Genomic DNA, 21253 nt, shown 5'->3' with positions numbered 1-21253 from the left:
GGGGGACGACGACAACGACATTTAGAGGTAGGGGCAAGTGTCTTGCTCAGGAACACGCCGACACATTGCCGGGGCCAGGGATCAAACCTGGGACCTTCCGTTAGCTACGTGGCCTCTCTACCCGTTCCGCTATGGCTCTGGCCGCCCGCCGCCCTCCAACGGCCCCCATGGCTTTGTGCCACGCCAGTGCCAAACAACACACGCATTTTATTTATTCATATATACGTATATTTACTTTATGACGAGGCCAAGTTGGATCTGGTCAAACCTAATACGAAATTGGCATTTTAACCCATTTTGACCTGAGATCAGATTCTAAAAATGTCTTCTACATCCTGACAGTTTTCTGAAAAAGCTATGTTTCTATGTCAGTCGTTCTTCGATTTTTCAAAAATAGCAGACCTACAAGCTCGCTATGAGCTTGTAGATCTGCTATTTTTCAATAGCTAAAGCATAAGAATAATGCATTTTGTGCTTATGGGTTTAATTATAGCCTACAATTAGGGTGGATGTATTTGGTCTCCCTAGCTCTTCTATTAGAGACATTTAGATCGTATCAAAGGTCACGTCTCACCTAGACACATCTGAATTGAATTTTGACCTGAAGGTCAAGATTCAATTCATCCCCTGAGCGAGCATGCAGGCTCTATTAGCTCAATACACTGACACCAAGCTAGACAGGAACGCCCAAAAACGTCACATCCGGTTTTAGCCTGGGGTAAGAATTTTCTATGGCTGCCAATGCAACTTGGTCCAATCCTTAATCACATACGGACAAACATCTATGCCGATGCTATCTAACTGGAGGTAGCGGAGGTAGCGTGCCTTGTCCACGGGCAACAGATCTTTCAATGTATGGCATTGCAAATACGTTTGATAATCGCTACTCTGCTCAATATTGTTTTGAAAATGCCGCAAATTGCATTGCAGTGAACGAGTGCAAATCACAACTTCCCCCGTTTGTGGGCGGAGTCACAGTTTGAGGCGCTGATTACGCGCCGTGGTGTCAGTGTATGGTACAAATGTCAGCACTGTTACAGTTGCAGTACATTGCAGTGCAGAGTCATGTTATTAAATCATGTTATGTATCAGATGGATTTGCTTTTCTTCTTGATTGGTCGTTAACAATGCAAACCCTTGAGACTACAAGAGGAACTATTCATTGAAAAATGGGAGAAATGGACTGAATATAAAGATCAACAAAACGACACCAATGTTAATAATGATGGACATTCATAAATGGACTGGAATATGTTGTATATGAATGATGTATCTGAACCCTTGCACTGTAATTGTCATTTTATGTTTTTTATTTTTTATGTCTACCTGCAAATAAAAATTAAGTTTAAAAAAAAAAAAAAAAAGGGAAACCTTGCCAGTTTGTTTCCTCCAAAGAATTAAAAGTTAGTTAATTTGTTATTTTGTATGTCACTGACTTGATCAATTATTTGCCTTAGCTACTGTACATTGCATCCAATGTCAGTAAATATTGCACGTGTACATAGTACATACACTGTGATGCCGATTCTGAAACAATTGTGTGACCCTATATACAAAATGACCTAATAGCAGGAAATAGACAGAACAGAGAACCAGTCTGAAAAGCAATGGTAACATTAACCCATTTTGACCTGAGATCAGATTCTAAAAATGTCTTCTACATCCTGACAGTTTTCTGAAAAAGCTATGTTTCTATGTCAGTCGTTCTTTGATTTTTCAAAAATAGCAGACCTACAAGCTCGTAGGTCTGCTATTTTTCAATAGCTAAAGCATAACATAATGCCACCAAAAGGGGTTCCCGCCCAAAATGGGTCAAAAACATTAATAAAGTCACTTTCCACTGTTTCTAACTTTACTAAGCACTCAAGCTGGACAACGTTTGGGGGCGCCCGCTGGCCAAGTGGTCCAGGCGCATATAGGCTTTGGCCTGACGGCGTGTCACGTGTTCGAGTCCCGTTCATGACGACCTTTGCTGCGTGTCTCTCCCCTTCTCTCTCTCTCTCTCTCTCCCTCTTTCCTGTCCATCTTCACTTGATACAAATCTTTAAAAAATAAAAGCTGGACCACGTTTATAGTAATTAACCGCATGTTTATAGTAATTCATAATTACTGGAGATAAGAATGTCAACTAATGCTTATGTGGGTTGTATTGTTTAGGAGTGTGTCAGCTGCTACAATGTGAACGCGTTCCAGAGACAGAGGTCAGACTGCAATCAAAGGAGTCATTGTCATTAACAGCACCAGCTGTGATCTGCCATGACTAATGACTTCTGTCCATATCAATTTTAGATTTCTTTTGCCATTTTAGCTTTTGGTTTTCAACAATCTCATCTAGACCAAATTATATACCATCTATTCTACTTGATTTTGAACATCTAAAACAATTTGTATTCTAACTCAATTCTATTCTATTCTAACTAAATTAACACGAACACAAATAAAACCGGGCTGTGTAATTTTAGATTTTAGCATTGGCTATATAAAATGGAAGATATACAAGCTCACAGTGTGTCACTTGTAGATATGCTTTTTTTTTATCGTGAACATTTGTGTGTTTTATGGAGGGACAGACAGTAGGCTGACAGGAAATGGGGAGAGAGATGGGGGGGAAGACATGCAGTAAAGGCCATCGGGATCGGGAGTCGAACTCGCAGCACACTGCCAGACTGGATTGCCAGCCAAGGTGCCTGGACCACTGAGCTATGGCCCAGGCCGGCAGAGGTGTGTTCTAGGTTCTATAAGCATGGGGACTGCACATTAGTCCGACATCCCGTTTTGTCAGACTACGACGTGGCCGGTTAACTCATTTAGACCGAAGTTCGATTCTGCAAATATCTTCTAAAACATGACCGTTTTTTCTGAAAAACCTATGTTTCTATGTCAGTGGTTCTCAAACTATTTCATGTCAAGGATTCATGTCATGTAATTGGCCGCCGACCCCCCCCCATCTCAAAATATGTTGTTCCAGGGACCTCCCCCCCAGAAGCAAAGATTTGAGTTAAAAACGTTCGCTCTGAAAGAATAATTTATTCAAAGATTTGTGCCACATTTTCACGTTTTTTTAAAAATAGCAGACCTACAAGCTCGTAGCGCGCCACCGAGTGGCGCGCTACGAGCTTGTAGATCTGCTATTTTTCAACAGCAAATTATAACATAATGTTTAAAACACCAAAAGGGGTTCCCGCCCCAAAATGGGTTAAGACTCGCCCTGTGGCGTCCGTGTGGCGGTTACGGTTCGGGGTCGGACTAATGAACGGTCGGACCAGTGCCACGCGATCGGTGTTCCCTGCACACGCACGACATGCGCGAGTAGTCACCGAATGAAATGGGTAGACGGTTTTGATTGTCTGGGACGGTATACTACGGTACGTATAGCCTAACACGGAAGAACACCATAATAAAATGTATTATGTTCTTTTTTTTATAATTTTTATCCCACGATTTTGTAACCCATTTTTCACCCCTGTGTCAATTATCTAATGTTATCCTGGGCTCTACACACCCTCCGCCAACCTTGTCCCCATATATGGGGGACATGGGGAGAGCAACGGACTTGAACTCATGCTTCCTTCATGCCTGAGTGTCCAAGTTGCTCCTTTACACCTGACAGGGGGGAGTTTCCCTGGTTGGACGTAGCGCGTGGAAGGAACACGTTATTCCAACCAGTTCCTTTCCCCTCCAACAGGTGCCCCGGCTGGCCAGGGGGAGGCAGTTTAGAGACCAGGATTACTGCATGTTCTTTGTGAGGGTACCTACCCTAGGGGACATGGGGAGAACATGCAAACTCCACACAGTATTATGTTCTATATTCTATACAGCAAAGCATGGTGAATGACAATCAGTATTCACTATACCTCAAGAAATTCTATTATCTGCTGCTGAACGCAAAGAACCATATAGCTAAGGAAACGACTGTATTCTGTTCCTTTCCGGTTTTGTTCTGTGGGAGATCTAACGTGAATTAATCATTTATTTTGTACCGATTTGCCTTCAGGCATTAAAAGCATCATTTCGATTGCGTATAGGTCAAAGTTTAAAGTAAAAGCAGCTGTAAACAGATGAGGAATAATCATTTCTATATCTCTATCGGAGCCTTGGAGCTTCCGTGGTTGTTGGATGGTATCACTTCACTTGTATTTAAATATAGCATCTTGCCCCATCTAGACAGTAGATACCCTGTATCTGAAAGTAGGCTATCTGCTCCCTGCACTCGCATTTACCCTAATTGATGCATTATGCATTTCCTTCCCACATGACTCGCATACCTCCTCCTCCTTGTACAACCTCCCTCTGAGCTACAAATATGAGGTACATTAGTCCATTATAGCAGGGGTTCCCAAACACTGGGTCGGTCCCGAGGTTGGGTCGTGGACCAATTTTTATGGGTCCCTTTATTTTTTTATTTCCAACTTTTTTAAATGACTATTTCAAAACACTTTAAAAAAACGTCATGAATTAAAAACAAAATTCAGTCATTTCATGAAGAAATCGACAAAAAAAAATCAAAGAAATTCCATAAATGTTGTGAGCTTGTAGATCTGCTATTTTCACTATAGTTTGGTTTCACTAGTTCTCTTTTGGGTCACGGGCTAAAAGGTTTTGGAACCACTGCATTATAGGACACACACACACACACACACACACACACACACACACACACACACACACACACACACACACACACACGCACACACACACACACACACACACACACACACACACACACACACTTCCCATACTGCATTATTAACACCTGCAATGGTCTGAAATGACACATCTGTGCACGTCAAAGCGTCTAGATGTTATTCAGTAGTACTAGACGGAAGGCAGTGAGTGCACTGAGAAGGCATGCATGTTAATGAAGTAGTCTACCACCTTAGTGAAGGCATGTCATCTGGAGGGGCGTACGTACGTACGTACGTACGTACGTACGTACGTACGTACGTACTACAGTTTAGAGACGCCCGCCTTTTTCTAATGGCCAGTTTGTTTTAATGAGACAACTTGGTTTTATGGGACAAGAATGTAATAAACTATAAATCATAGTGAGCTAAAGTTAACCCATTTTGGGCGGGAACCCTTTTGGTGTTAGCATTATGTTATGCTTTAGCTATTGAAAAATAGCAGATCTACAAGCTCGTAGTGCGCCACTCGGTGGCACGCTACGAGCTTGTAGGTCTGCTATTTTTGAAAAATCGACTGACATAGAAACATAGCTTATTCAGAAAACTGTCAGGATGTAGAAGACATTTTTAGAATCTGATCTCAGGTCAAAATGGGTTTTAATGCGGCCATAGCTGAATGGAATAGGCCTATCTCACAGCCCGTTTTTCACGCCCACTTCCGGTAAATAGTGGTGACTTTAACATGAGCATTTACACGTTTTTTTCTCTGGAGAATCTAAGTACATTTTCTAATGTAAAAATGTGACAGACCAATATTATTATGAAGCAAACAATATGGTAAATCAGCTCGAACAGATAGAACAAACCTTACCTTGAGAAAACAAAAGTTGTAGACTTCTTAAATTACCTCTGTTAACATGAAGCGTCTATGGAGTGACGTCACGCTATCACCACTAACCCCGAAAGGGGGCGTATTAAGGGGGGCGGGGAAATTCTGTGAGATAGGCTTATTGGCTAGAGAAGCTGTCTGGTAAACAAAGGGTTGCCGGTTCTCCCCTTGGCCCCCGGCCTACTGTATGAGGTTCCCCCCTTGGCCCCCCGGTCTACTGTATGAGGTTCCCCCCTTGGGCCCCGGTCTACTGTATGAGGTTCCCCCCTTGGCCCCCGGTCTACTGTATGAGGTTCCCCCCTTGGGCCCCCGGCCTACTGTATGAGGTTCCCCCCTTGGGCCCCCGGCCTACTGTATGAGGTTCCCCCCTTGGCCCCCGGTCTACTGTATGAGGTTCCCCCCTTGGGCCCCCGGTCTACTGTATGAGGTTCCCCCCTTGGCCCCCGGTCTACTGTATGAGGTTCCCCCCTTGGCCCCCGGTCTACTGTATGAGGTTCCCCACTTGGCCCCCGGTCTACTGTATGAGGTTCCCCACTTGGCCCCCCGGTCTACTGTATGAGGTTCCCCACTTGGCCCCCGGTCTACTGTATGAGGTTCCCCACTTGGCCCCCCGGTCTACTGTATGAGGTTCCCCACTTGGCCCCCCGGTCTACTGTATGAGGTTCCCCACTTGGCCCCCGGTCTACTGTATGAGGTTCCCCACTTGGCCCCCCGGTCTACTGTATGAGGTTCCCCACTTGGCCCCCGGTCTACTGTATGAGGTTCCCCACTTGGCCCCCCGGTCTACTGTATGAGGTTCCCCACTTGGCCCCCGGTCTACTGTATGAGGTTCCCCACTTGGCCCCCCGGTCTACTGTATGAGGTTCCCCACTTGGCCCCCGGTCTACTGTATGAGGTTCCCCACTTGGCCCCCCGGTCTACTGTATGAGGTTCCCCACTTGGCCCCCCGGTCTACTGTATGAGGTTCCCCACTTGGCCCCCCGGCCTACTGTATGAGGTTCCCCACTTGGCCCCCCGGTCTACTGTATGAGGTTCCCCCCTTGGCCCCCGGTCTACTGTATGAGTCCAAGTGTCCCTGACCAAGACGCTTAACCCAAACGGCTCCCTAGGTGCTGCATGTATTAATAGCCCACTGCTCCTGATAGTTAGGATGTGTTAAATGCAGAGGACAGAAACACAAGCCAAGCCTATAACCTATCAGCAAATCTACTGTGACAGAAAAACATAAAACGGAATCAGTTCCATAGCAGGAAATTTTTTCCATTTATGTGGCAGGCTGTATGTATGTATGTTTCTACCACAGCATGTTTTATTGAGTGAGCCTATAATAATGTCTCTGAAACAACAGAGGTCTTTGCTTTTGTTTTTTCCTTTTCTATTTTTGTTGTTGTCCGTCCTTGTCTTTTCATCAATAAAAATGAAGTGAGAGAAAAAAGAAAAGAAACAACAGAGGTCGCAGACTCATGAAGTTGGTCTTTTGTCTCGTTCAGCTGAGCTATATATAAAACACATTTTGTTTAAATCTTTGCCACTAAATGCCCTGATCAGCAGTTTCAGCATGTAGGTACACTGGAACTGTCACTCTCAGAGAGAGAGAGAGAGAGAGAGAGAGAGAGACAGACAGAGAGACAGACAGACGGACAGGGGGACTCCATTCTGTTCCTTTAGGGAGGGAATAGAATAGAATTCTGTTTGACTTAATAGCCATAGTCGTGTTCTATGTTATTCTACCATAGGCCTGCCTGTATAGTAGCTACACAGTAAACTCTTCTGTGTTTTGAGAACTAATAGAAATGGAAGTTTATGGAACCAAATTGACCCTTAATTTAACGAAGAGTGCATGTGTAATCTACAAACGGAAACAGGACCCAATCCTATATTGTGGTTCCATTTTGTACAACAGCTGTACAGCATGGACACTGATGAGGATGTTACTGTGAGTAGCCTACGCCACTGTTTCTCAAAGCAGGGTCCAGGTTCCTATAGGTCTGTGTAACTCTGAGTGTATAGGCTATACAACTGAAACCAAATGGACCCTCACGACTCGAGTCCATTTGGTTTCATTACATTTGTAATACTGTCAGTTATGGTGGTCCTTTAAATTAAAAGGGTTGAGAACCACTGGCCAGAGGGACCCCCCACGGGTCATTGAGGGACTTCCAGGGGGTCCCCTGCAAATTATAGTTATACGAACCAAATTTGGACCCTTTTGGGTCTGTGACTCAGAGTGTCCAAATAGAACCAAATGGACCGTGACGGGTCCATTTGGTGCCATTTGAATATTCTCAGAGTTAAATTAACATTGATTTTACAATGTAAATTGGGGGTCCCAGAGATAGGAATGCCATTAAATGGGGGGTCCGACTCCGTAGCCTATAAATCCATGTCAAACTGGGGGGTCCTTGAAATTAAAATAGTTGAAAATCACTGCTAGAGCAGTATATCATGGGGGGGGGGGGGGGTCCCCTGGCATATCTTTTCAAATGGGGGTCCACTAAATGGGGGGTCCTTGAGAGAGACAGAGACTTGAACATGAACTTCAACTCACAGTGACACCAGCCCAGGTGGCAGCACCAGTGCAGTTTGAAACACTTCCCGTGGCTGTGTGTGGCGCAGGCGGACTGTCCGCCGTCGCACGGCAGAAAGTCCGGCCGCCCCGCGCAGCTCTTCGCCGAGGCTTGAGCCTCGTCCAACTTGACGCTCTTCGGTCCTCCAGAGGTTGCCATATCGTTCCTCCTTCCTTGTCCTGTGTGCCCACACACTACTGTCCCACTTCGGTACCAGCAGCAGAGCACCTCCGTTCTACCTGGAAGCCGAGTAGTAGTCGTAGTAGTCACTAGTCTCCCGCATCATCGGAGAGAACGGTGCGAATAACGGCGCATCTCGCAAAAACAAAAATGTGTAGGAAAAATAACGGTGTCGCGTTCACTCACGCACGGACCATCATCATCATCATCATCATCATCATCATCATCGTCATCATCATCGGGGAACAAACAATCCAAACGGAGGGAGACTCTCTCTGTCTCTCTCCAAATAGCCTGGCCGTCGAAAAGAGTTGTTGAGCGCTCATTCACGGCCGCCCCAGAGCTGTCCTCGTGTCCAGCAGAGAACCACCGTGCACAACACCACGTTCAACTTGGCCATTCGACACTGTTGTACTGTGTTGTTGTAGAGGCTATACGCCTGTCGCCTGACTGAGTCCTGACTAGTGGTTAATAAAAGCAACGGATCGCAGCATTCGATCCCCTCGCTCTATCCCTAGACTCCCGTCCCTCTCTCTTATGGGAGGTTCCTATCAGCCGAACAACACCCCCCCACCACCACCACCACCACCACAGCACCACCTCACCTCTCTCTCTCTCTCTCCCTCTCTCTCTCTCTCTCTCTCTCTCTCTCTCTCTCTCTCTCTCTCTCATCATCCCCTCTACAATTTTCACTTGAGTATGTTTCTAGTTCACATCTGGGCAGAGTAGAGTAGAGTAGAGTAGGCTAATACATGGTTGTAGGAAAGATTCATAATTATTTGAGCTCAGCCTGGCGGCACCCATCACATCAAAGCCCACCACTTGGAACACAGACAAGATACATTTGTGTGTGTGTGTGTGTGTGTGTGTGTGTGTGTGTGTGTGTGTGTGTGTGTGTGTGTGTGTGTGTGTGTGTGTGTGTGTGTGTGTGTGTGTGTGTGTGTGTGTGTGTGTGTGTGTGTGTGTGTGTGTGTGTGTGTATGAGCGTGTGTCGTACAGCATGTTTATGCTTATGGGGGGGGGGATGACTACGTGTGTGTGTGTGTGTGTGTGTGTGTGTGTGTGTGTGTGTGTGTGTGTGTGTGTGTGTGTGTGTGTGTGTGTGTGTGTGTGTGTGTGTGTGTGTGTGTGTGTGTGTGTGTGTGTGTGTGTGTGTGTGTGTGTGTGTGTGTCGTACAGCATGTTTATGCTTTATGGGGGGGGGGGGATGACGACTTGTGTGTGTGGGGGTGGGGGGGGGGGGGTTGGATGACGTGGAAACACTTTTCATTCACTTGCCCTTTCCCTTTGGATGCAATTTGTGAAATCTAATTTGTTGCAGTGTGCGCACACCTGGAAAAAAGTCATCGAGCGTTTCCCTTTGCAGTGTTCAGATCTATCTGTCTCCTCATTTAAGCCTCATTTTAAGCCTCATTTATACTCACTCAGTTGCTTGCTGGTGTTGCATGCAGTGAATAGCAGATACAAGTTCACAATGTGTCACGAATATGAATGAGGAAAAAAAAAGATTTGTGGAAATCAAACAGGACTGTGAGTACCTGTGAGTACCAAGGTATTTGTGTGTGTGACCTGTCTCTTGATGGAAAACACAAGTGATAAAACAATACAAACTCTTGAAGACGTGCGTGCGTGTGCACGCACGCACGCACGCACGCACGCACGCACGCACGCACGCACGCACGCACGCACGCACGCACGCACGCACGCATGCACGCACCGGGTGTTTAGATGTCCCAGGGAGCCTGCAGGGTCAACACAGCTGTGGCTCCCTCTTCTGACATTCAGCATTGTTTGTTTTTAATCATGGTGCTCTTCTCTCACCTCTCTCTCTCTCTCTCTCTCTCTCTCTCTCTCTCTCTCTCTCTCTCTCTCTCATCCTTGTCCTCCACTTTCAATTCAATTCAAAGGAGCTTCATTGGCTTGAGAAAACGTACGTCTACATTGCCAAAGCTTTGATTGATTGATTGAAATAATTATGTATTAACAGTTTGCAGAATTACAGTAGAATTCAAGCACAACTCAATACAAAGACTGTTAACTGTGAGTGGACGACCCAATAAAGCATTACACTTGTTTACAAGAGACGTACAAATATACACTTCTATACAGCCAAAGAATAGAACGGGAATTCATCATAAAGGAGGCAAAAAGGGAAAAGAAACATATACAGTAGAGGGGAAAAAGGGGTGGGTGGGTGGTTGGGGGGATTCAGATTTTACGGGGGCCAGTTTTGAATTGCAGCCGTCCGTAGGTGCCCTTTGAGAGCGGATTTGAAGGAGTCAAGGGACTCACATGTCTTAATGACTGTTGGTAGGGCGTTCCACATTTTGGTGGCATAGGAGCGAATAATAATGTAGTCCCTTGTTTGTGCCGAATCTGGGTTGCACATGGTTTGTTGCACTCCCTCTGGTGTTGTGGGTGTGGACTTCGTTAACATTAGGGAAGTATTTGGACAGGTACATGGGTATCTTGGTGGTGTATCGAATCTTGTGGACCAGGCCCATTGCAAGATGCTGTACTCTGTCGTCGACCCTAAGCCATTCCAGCCTGTCAAAGTGGGCAGGGGTGAGGTGGGTTTGGGGGGTGAGGCCAAGTAGGAGCCTGACCAGTTTGTTTTGGGAAGTCTGGAGCCTTGTTTTAAGGGCATTTGAGGTGCTGTGGTACCAAGAGGTGCATGCATAGTCGAAGAAACCTTGTACGAGGGCTCCTGTTAGGGTCTTCAAGGTGTTTTTGCAAAGTGGAACAAGACAATCAAAATAAAACAATGTATTTACAAATATATATTGAATTTAAATAGGAATTCAAGGTGTAAACAGAGCTGTGTTACATTCACACTTTGGGTAATACTATCTTGTGAAACTATAAAAAAAAAAATGTTTTGTTTTTTTTTTGGGGGGGGGGGGGGGGTGTCCCAGATATAAATGGAATTAAATGGGGATCAGTAGCCTATGCATGTCAAACTGGGCACCCCCTCAAGGACCACTGGTGGTCCCCGGACCACTGGTTGAGAACATTTTTTAATTAATTAATGAAAAAAACAAAAAACACAAGGCCCCCAGCCTGGTTCCCTAGTCAAAATATGGCCCTTGAGGAAAATGAATTGGGGAACCCTGCTGTAGTTATCTCTCTGTCCCCTTGATAGTTTCCTTCTCTCTTCTGTTTCCTTTCTTCTCTGCACTTTCTCACCCACTCTCTCTCCATCTCTCTATTGTCATTGTCTCTGATATAGCTTGTATAATCACTAAATTAAATAAAGAAAGCCATGGATCATAGCTCCAGTATGATCATAGCTCCAGTGTATTTTTTTTTTTAGAATGTTAAGGCTTAAAGGACCACTTCACCACTTTTCAACATCTCTTCATATAATTGGTCCTCACTAATGTTCATGATAAAACACCACCATTTTTTCCTACTCGGTCTGTGTCTCATAGGAGGGCTTTGGGCAGTTCGGACACCCGTCCACCAGTGACATCATCATTAGGCAGATTTTTTTTTAAACAAGATTTGTTTTAAAATATATTTAGATTTTTATTATCGTGAGAACGATGGCTTCAACTTTTGCATTGCAACTTTTCAGGAAAAGAAAGCCTGCCGTTTCTATTAGCTTGGATTCACCATCGATGATGTCACTGGTGGACGGGTTTCTGAACTGCCCACAGCCTTCCTATGAGACACAGACTGAGTAGGAAAAAATGGTGGTATTTTATCATTAGTTAGGACCAATATGAAGAGAAGTTGAAAAGTGGTGAAGTGGTCCTTTAAGTCTTGTTTTAAACTACCTTAACATTTGCTTCCATGGTCTTAGAATCCTTCTCCACGCCTCCTCGGAAACTTTGTTTCCCACTGGTGTTTGTTTCCCACTGGCTTCCCGATAAGATGATTGTATTATCTGAGTGATTCAGAAGCATGGAGCACTATTTATTTTGTAGCCGTCTGTTTCCATATAAACCAAGAATAGAAAAGGGAGTATTCGGGTCTGTTTTTTTTTTTGCCAAATATCATGTGAACTAAAGAAAGATGCCGCCATGCTGCTGTTGTCGTAGGTCAACTAATGTTTAGCCCGTTGAAAGCGGGAAAATGTCATTTTAGGTTTTAACGTTGGTTATTCAAAAATAGCAGATATACAAGCTAACTGCACGCCAATTCGTGCCATGCTGTGAGCTTGTACATTATGCTATTTTTTATTTTTATTTTTTGCTTGAAAGTGTTTCTGAAAGTGAACTACTGATGTAAAAGGCATTTGTACAGTAGGCCTCAGGTCTTAACCCATTTTGGGCGGGAACCCCTTTTGGTGTTTTAAAGCATTGTTATAGCATTGTTATGCTATTGAAAAATAGCAGATCTACAACTTGTAGGTCTGCTATTTTAGAAAAATTTAGTTTCAGTTTTTAACTCAAATCTTTGCTTCTGGGGGGGTCCCTGGAACAACATATTTTCAGATGGGGGTCGGCGGCCAATTACAGATAATTTTTGGGGGTCCTTGACAAAAAATATTGAGCACCACAGATACAGAAACATGAGGTTTTTCAGAAAATAAATTACATTTTAAAAAGACTTTTTTTAATTTCGAAATAAAAAAAAAGTCTTCTGAAAGAATATATATTCAAAGATTTGTGCCGCATTTTCACGATTTTTCAAAAATAGCAGACCTACAAGCTCGTAGTGCGCCACTCGGAGCTTGTAGATCTGCTATTTTTGAATAGCTAAAGTATAACATAATGCTTAGTTAAAACACCAAAAGGGGTTCCCGCCCAAAATGGGTTAATGGGTTAGAGCTGCAAATGACTTGTTCACATCATCCCCTTCATAGAGGTCTCCCAAGACAATGATGTCCCTCTCCATCCAGGCCTTTCAAGTAAACGGTTTATTATCTACGTTAAGCTTATAGGATTCGACCAAATACCCCGGGGGAGATTGAAGAATGGATTAACACGAGTGTTACCGAGGACCTTTTTCCAAATGTGTGCGAGTGTATACCGTGCAGTTATATAATGAACAGAGGAGAAATCCTCACAGAGAGTGATTTCAATAGGACAGCAAGGTGGAGCATGCTCAGGGGGTCTCTGTGCTCATTTTCACCTCTCCACCACTTCTCTTCTCCTCTTCCCCATTCTATAATTGGCTCCTCTCCTCTCATCTGCGACTGTAATCATTGAACAATTAAAATGAGGGAGATTTTTTTGAACGAGTTTTAATTTGCCCCGTTAAAAAAGCAATGACACATGGAGTGTTTATGCCTAGATAAATCTCCTTTCTCTCTTCCATTCTCCTCTTCTTCTCACCCCGTCACCGTATCTGACATGTCTGACAAGCAGTCAATCACTCGGAGGCAGCCGCCGCCCGGCCGTCAGCATGTGTTATTAAGTGCCAATGTTCCGCCTACTCTTCTCTACACCTTCCACCCACTCCGAGTTGACGTGTGCTGTGCCCATGAGGAGGTTCAAGGAAAGCTAGCCTAGAACAGCAACCCCCAAAGTAACTTCCCTATAGCTGTCCTGAGTGAAACTCTGTTGAACTGGTCCTAACTGTATACTTCCTCGAAAATACTAGCCATTCTGCAACCTCACCACATATGTAACATCATGACACGTGGTTGGCTTGTAAATTGGTTCTTGTTTTTCCCTTCGAGAAATGGACTATCTATGAGGAATACAAATGCTCTCTCACTATGCACTATACATGTATCTGCGTGGGATTAATATTTGAAGAATATTTTTCACTGATTGTGTATTTATTATTACCCATAATCCCATTTTAGACCGTTAAAATGAGGTCCTCAGTTTTAATAGTCATCCTGAAAAAAAGACATGCACAGGGACATTAAAATTGTTAATCTAACTCTGAGAGTGTACAAAATCACACCCGTGTGAACTGAGTGGTGTAAGGTCTTATATAGACTGATCAGCTGTGGTCTGACGTAATGTCTGACGTAATGAAATCACACCCGTGTGAACCATAGCAACCGTGCTCATTTTTGAGTGGTGTAAACCACTCCTACAACTGGCTTTTGTGTGCAGAAAAAAATGAGCATGGTTGCTATGTTCAAAATAATTTCTGACGTAATTAAATCACACCCGGGTGAACTGGATGACCGTAGCAACCATGGTCATTTTTTCTGCACAAAAAAAGCCAGTTGTGAAATCACATCCGGGTGTGATTTCATTACGTCAGATCAGAGCTGATCAGGCTATATAATACCTTACCTTATATAATACCTCACATCGGACGTCAGACATTACGTCAGACCACAGCTGATCATGCTATATAAAACCTTACACCACTCAGTTCACACGGGTGTGATTTTTTTGGTACGAACAGACACGGACGGGTACATCGTTTTTTTTGGTACGAACAGACACGGGTACAAAGCCAGTTGTTGGAGTGGTTTACACCACTCAAAAATGCAACACTAAAGATACCATATACTGTGCTGTGCATATCATGCTGGATGCTGATGATGCTTGTAGCAGTGCTACGGAATCAGACTGTTGGCGGTAATTGATTTTCAGCGGAATTGTGTAAATTATGAGAGCCTGATAATGGGGGCGCGTGGGTGGGTGCAGCGTCCATGGGTGCAAACACCCACAGACACAATTAACACAGATGTTTCCATATAGGTGTACAGAGCATTGCTTATGGACGTATGAGAAGATTGGAGTCGTTTCACACACACACACACACACACACACACACACACACACACACACACACACACACACACACGCGCGCGTGTGCGCGAGTGCGCCGCACACACACTGACACATCATTATGTTGGGTACTTGTATCAATGAGATGAGATAGGCAGAGGAGAGGAGCTGGAGAGAAGAGGGAATGAACACATTCACACGTAGGGTCATGTCATGACTCATACTGAGCATTTGTCATCCATCATTATATTGCATTGTTAGTCTGGAGAGTTACTGTAGAATCGGGTCAAGGGAACAAGCGAGTGGGCGGACAAATCTGGGAGGGATGGATGGATGAATGTTTGGATGGATGGACTAATCGGAGTGCTACAATGTCAACAAGAATTGATACTGTCGACGAGCAAAGTGATGGACAATGGAAGGGTTGATGGATAGTTTGGACAGTGTTCAAACCTTGGAACATTTGATGGCAACGTGTTATTGGTGTTATTGGTTATTGATCCAAGCATTGGAATTGGTATTAATTTATATTCCATCGCACAATGGTTTGTAGCTTCCTTCCAAAAGTGGCAAACATTCAGGTACACCTGAGCAGTAATTCCGACTGATCACCAAAATCAGGATATTAAACGATGTAATTCTAAGGAAATTGAAAATGTTACATCTCACTTGCAGCCTCGCCAAGGTTCTGATCTTCTGAAGCTTGCCCTCTTGTTCATTTAGTTGTGATATATCTGATTGTCTCGGGTGGCCATATAGACTGGACGGCCATAGGCTGAACAGCCAAAGGCCACAGTACAGACTATGTTTGGATTGGATCGTGACTCAACATAAAGGCGGCGGCCCCATTCCAAAGTTTGCAGGCCCTTAGCCTGGGCACCATTTCATTTAGGGTATATGATCCTGTCGGGAGCGGATGATATTGTAATGATGGTGCTATGATGGTTCCTATGCCTCATATTGTTCTTATTATTTAGCTTATAGTTATTGTTGCAGCATAAGTGAGTATCTCGTATTCCTTATATAATCTCACCTTGATAACGGAATTACATGTATGAGGGGGCGGGTACATGTAGGTGGGGAGAGATTTACCTTTCCGGTTCATTCATTGTGATTGTGACGCTTGCTGGTTTTGGTGTGGACATACGTTCCTCTGCACCGAAGCTAGAGCGCACTGAAAAGCCTGTACTAATTACTGCCATTCTGATACATAAAGAAGTTAATGTGATATTCCTCGTCCTGGACATTCCTCCTGCACGTACACACTGAAGTTACCCCTTGTTGACGTCTCGCAACAATATCGTTACGTCATGTTGTAGTATTGTTTTGTAGTCGACAGGCAGGAACAACAGGCGGCAACTTCCTTTTCCCTCAAACCGATTTTTCTCAATAAAAGCTACAGGCTACGAGAGCTTTTAATTGAGAAAAATCGGTTTGAGGGAAAAGGAAGTTGCCGCCTGTTGTTCCTGCCTGTCGACTACAAAACAATACTACAACATGACGTAACGATATCATCCGCTCCCGACAGGATCATACGGACTTTTGAAACAGAGACCAGGCTTTCCTCCGAGGTGGTGGAAAGCCTGGTGAGGCGAGGTTAGCAGGCCCTAGGTAGGCAACCTGGCCTGGCGAAGAGACCTGTGCTCCGAGGAGCACACTTTTCTAGCTTTGTTCCATTTCTTCTTTGGGATCTGGGGGAGATGGCATAAACCTCTGTGCCCATTACATTACCCAAGTCAAACTCCCCACTGTCAAATTGTTGGGAGACATATGTTGTCTAATGTCTACGCTGCACACTGTCCCCATGCAGACCAACAGTGGGGGTTGGCAGCAAGCAACACGGACTAAGCTAATTTAACCCATTTAGGCCTGACCTCGAAATTTAAAAAAAATCTTCTAAATCCTCCAGTTTTCTGAAATCAATATTTTCACAATTTTTCAAAAATAGCAGATCTACAAGCTCGTAGCGCGCCACTCGGTGGCGCGCTATGAGCTTGTAGATCTGCTATTTTTCAATAGCTAAATTATAACACCAAAAGGGGTTCCCGCCCAAAATCGGTTAAAAAGTAAAAAAAAAAAAGATTGCCGTAATCATTCTAGTGCTAAACTACAATGCTTGAAGGACATTTGTTGTAGTAATTAAAAATTTCCACATGAGCAAGCTGGTTTTTAAAGTAAGATCCCCGATAAAAGGGGTTGTTAGGAGACAGCTGTTGGCGTTTTTTTTAGTGGTGAACATGAATCGAAGAAATGTTTTGAAGTGTCCTCGTTAAGGGAGACCGAGCTGCTGCTTCTCAACGATGTGTGACATACATATGATATTTAAATATAATTTAAAGCATTAATTATTATTTCATTATATTTTCCAAGACATTAATGAACCTCAGTATTTACCTATTTTTACTATCTTTGGAGTATAGTGGGCATGTAGCCATGTACGGTAAAAACCTTATTTTTTAAACGAGGTTGTGCGCTGTGTCACCAACCGAAAACAGGCAATCCACAAGCGCTAGAAGATCTGCTATTTTCGGTGCACGACACTGGCGTGCAACTACGTATAACTCCGCCATAAGGGTAGAGAGAGTAGAGAGTAGTGTGGGGAGTATTGCCATCCCTTCTCACTTGATGTGCTGCTACATAGCTGTGCTTCCTCAGTCTCTAACATTTCCAGCTTTATCAGAACCAGTGGGGCGCTGATTTTAGTGTTGTGAGATAAAGAAAACAGCTCGTAACCACCCTTGAACTGCTAAACTAACTGCTGGGTTTTTTAAGTGAATGCACTTATTCAAAGCAGGTTTTGTGCAGCAGGGGCACCACCAAGCATACGCTACACAGTGATGGTGTGACACGATGTGCATCTTAGCCCACACTGAGCCAGTGGGATGTCATGTAGAGGGGTGTTTTGGTGCAGTTTGCCTCCTGCTAGGTTTTGAATAAGACACCCACACAGCTCTGTGGGTTTCTCATGATGAAGAGAAACAAATGGCTTTTAGAAACAAAGTACTGCTTGCAGTCTGTTTCACATGTTGGCCTCTCTCAGACTATCACAGACATTGCTAGAGGGTGTCTATTGGTGTTGAATATTCTCTCTCTCGCACGCACGCACGCACGCACGCACGCACGCACGCACGCACGCACTCACACACGCATGCACACACGCACCCACACTATATTTGTAATGTCCTTTGATACCTGAGATGGGAACATCGGTGTCAGAGACACTGACAGCTTGGTTTGGGGCATAGCACTACAAGGGTTCAAGCTGTGCCATGTTTATTTTTATTATTATTTATTTATATAATCTTTATCCCACGATTTTGTAACCCATTTTCACCCCTGTGTCAATTATCTAATGTGATCCTGGGCTCTACACACCCTCCGCCAACCTAGTCCCCATATATGGGGGACATGGGGAGAGCAACGGACTTGAACTCATGCTTCCTTCATGCCTGAGTGTCCAAGTTTCTCCTTTACACCTGACAGGGGGGGAGTTTCCCTGGTTGGACGTAGCGTGTGGAAGGAACACGTTATTCCAACCTGTTCCTTTCCCCTCCATCAGGCGCCCCGGCTGGCCAGGGGGAGGCAGTTTAGAGACCAGGATTACTGCATGTTTTTTGTGAGGGTACCTACCCTAGGGGACACGGGGAGAACATGCAAACTCCACACAGAAAGGCCCTTTCGCCAACCCCGCCTCGGGTATGGGCACTGATGACGCGGAGGAGGAAACACGCCGCCCCGAGCGGGAATCGAACCCAGGACCTTCTAGCTGTGAGGCGACAGCACTACCAACTGTGCCACCGTTCCCCCTGTGCCAGGTTTATAAGCATAGAATAGAGAATCTATCGGCCTAGTTGCTGTGTCTACAACAAAATCATCTTAAAGCTGTATCCACATTGAACCACTTGAACCCTGATGTGACGTCCCTATTTTGTGCAGGTCATTAGAGACATCTTTCAAAAATATCAGATCTACAGTACAACCTCACATATTTATCTTTTGAAAAGTGGTTAATGCCTAATCTTAAGTTTGTTTAAGGGTGGATTCAATTGTTTTGTTGTTATGGCACTGTTACGATGCTATAGGTGCAATAGCCATATTTACCAGTAAAGAGAGAGTGGTCATGAACAACAATCGAGGACAAAACAGAAACGATGAAGACGGGCAGAGGGACAAGAAATGAGAGAGAAGGTATATAGAATGAAAGTGAGACGACAGAAAAGAGGAGCGTGCAGAAACATGGGCGGACGGACGTTAAGCAGATGTCTTCTCCAGATGTTCTTATTCTTGTGACAGATTTCACATCCTCTTGACGTCAAGCACTTCAATTTCATGTTTCAGTTCGCTGGGTTGTTCTCAGAGTTGTTTACGGTAACAAATAGACCTACAGTTTGTCCAACAGTATGTCCACAAAATTTGGTTTTGTATTTTTACATTGAGCGGTATTGATCTCTTAACCCATTAAGACTTGAGACTGATTCAAAAGATGTCTTCTAAATCCATCCATCCATCCATCCATCCATCCATCCATCCATCCATCCATCCATCCATCCAGCCAGCCATCCATCCATCCATCCATCCATCCATCCATCTTCAACCGCTTATCCGTAGTCGGGTCGCGGGGGCAACAGCTCCACCAGAATGCTCCAGACTTCCCTCTCCAGAGCAACATTAGTGACTTCCTCCTGGGGGATCCCGAGATGTTCCAAGGCCAGTGAGTCGATGTGTTTCCTCCAACTGCGCCTTGGTCTGCCCCGGGGTCTCCTCCCAGTGGGACGTGCGTCGAGGACCTCCCTAGGGAGACGCCCGAGAGGCATCCTAACCAGATGCCCGAACCACCTAAGCTGGCTCCTTTCCAGGCGAAGGAGCAGCGGTTCTACTCCGAGTCTCTCTCGTGTGACTGAACTTCTCACCCTATCTCTAAGGGAAATCCAGTTTTCTAAAAAAAACTCAAAGACCCCTAAAATTATATGTATTTGGCCGCGGTCCCCCAACTTCAAATATATTTGATCCTGGGACCCCCAGAAGCAAAGAAAAATGGTTACTTTTAAGAATATTTATATTTAAATAGCAGATCTACAAGCTTGTATATCTTCTATTTTTTAATAGCCAAAGTATAAAAGAATGATTTAAAGTGGTTAAAATCTAAAATGACACAGATCCTTCACGATGGCAATGGGTTAACACCACTGGGACATACACGGGAAACCCGGTTGTGTGTGGTAGACGAGTCATATTAATATTCAAACAATGTCCACCCGCTTCTTGAATTATACATCAGGAATGCAGGAGAGGATTCCCCCACACATGGCATTATGAAACATTCACTCTTTCAGTAGCTTACTGACTGAGGCTAAATATAGGCCGCTCCCTTTTCTTAGGTTCAAAGAATTCTACCACTTGCATTATACATATTTGCTGTTGCCGCCATAGCCTAGAACGCTCAAGATGTGTCATGGCCTCAGCCACATGCCTCTAAGAGATGAATACATTTCCCTTCTGGTAGTTCTATCACAGAACATAGCATAGGATATTGTAAAGGCATGCGTTCAGTCAGTGGTGTAAAGTTCATATACTTAAAACCCATTTTGACCTGAGATCAGATTCTAAATATTTCTTCTGACAGTTTTCTGAAAAAGTTACGTTTCTATGTCAGTGGTTCTTCGGTTTTAAAAAAATAGCAGACCTACAAGGCGCGCTATGAGCTTGTAGATCTGCTATTTTTCAATAGCTAAAGCATAACATAATGCTAACACCAAAAGGGGTTCCCGCCCAAAATGGGTTAAGTAGGCTACTGTACTTAAATACAAATTTGAGGTATTTTTACTTTACTCGAGTATTTCCAATTTTCAATATTTTACTTCTAGGCCTACTTACAATTATTTGAATATATACTAGTTACTTTGTAGATTTAGATTATTATTACAAGACAAGACATACATTAACCGCTTTGACTTCAGCTTTCTCACAACGCAGTATACAGCATGTTGTGAGTTTGTAGAACTTTTGAATGTCAAGGGACAGGTCCCTCAAATTGATATACTTATTGGCCGTGGCGTGGACCCCCTTCTGAAAAGAGTTTGTGCCAGGGACCCCCCCCCCTGAAGAGTTATGTCTGTATATTGATATTATTTTTCTAACATTTTCAAAAATAGCAAACGAGCGCGCTTGCGTGGCTGTGAGATTGTAGATTTGCTGTTTTTGAATAGCCAGTATAGAAATGTTTAAAGTGATTAAAATTATTCTGATGCTATATTACTTTTGCTGGGGACCCCATGGAAGTTTGGAACCCCCCCCCAAGGACCCTTGGGAGTCCCCGGACCCCACTTTGAAAACCAATACCTTCTT

General features: G+C 44.2%; 2 protein-coding genes across 7 annotated transcripts in view; one reads left to right on the top strand and one right to left on the bottom strand.

The window, feature by feature from the left end:
- The window catches only part of LOC306931555 (UPF0524 protein C3orf70 homolog A-like), a 28865-nt gene extending 20553 nt beyond the window's left edge, over nucleotides 1-8312 (bottom strand). Inside the window, exon 1 of the mRNA XM_079512971.1 lies at nucleotides 8063-8312. Coding sequence (XP_079369097.1) covers nucleotides 8063-8240 — 178 coding nt within the window. The 5' untranslated portion in view covers nucleotides 8241-8312. The remainder of the gene's footprint in view (nucleotides 1-8062) is intronic.
- The window catches only part of LOC306931554 (follistatin-related protein 1-like), a 101094-nt gene that overhangs the window by 39855 nt on the left and 39986 nt on the right, over nucleotides 1-21253 (top strand). The window lies entirely within an intron of this gene.

This window comes from Electrona antarctica (genome assembly GCF_951216825.1).
Source record: "Electrona antarctica genome assembly, chromosome: 10".
Lineage (NCBI taxonomy): Eukaryota > Metazoa > Chordata > Actinopteri > Myctophiformes > Myctophidae > Electrona > Electrona antarctica.
Note: the sequence above shows the minus strand (reverse complement) of the source record. Positions and strands in the feature narration are given on the sequence as shown.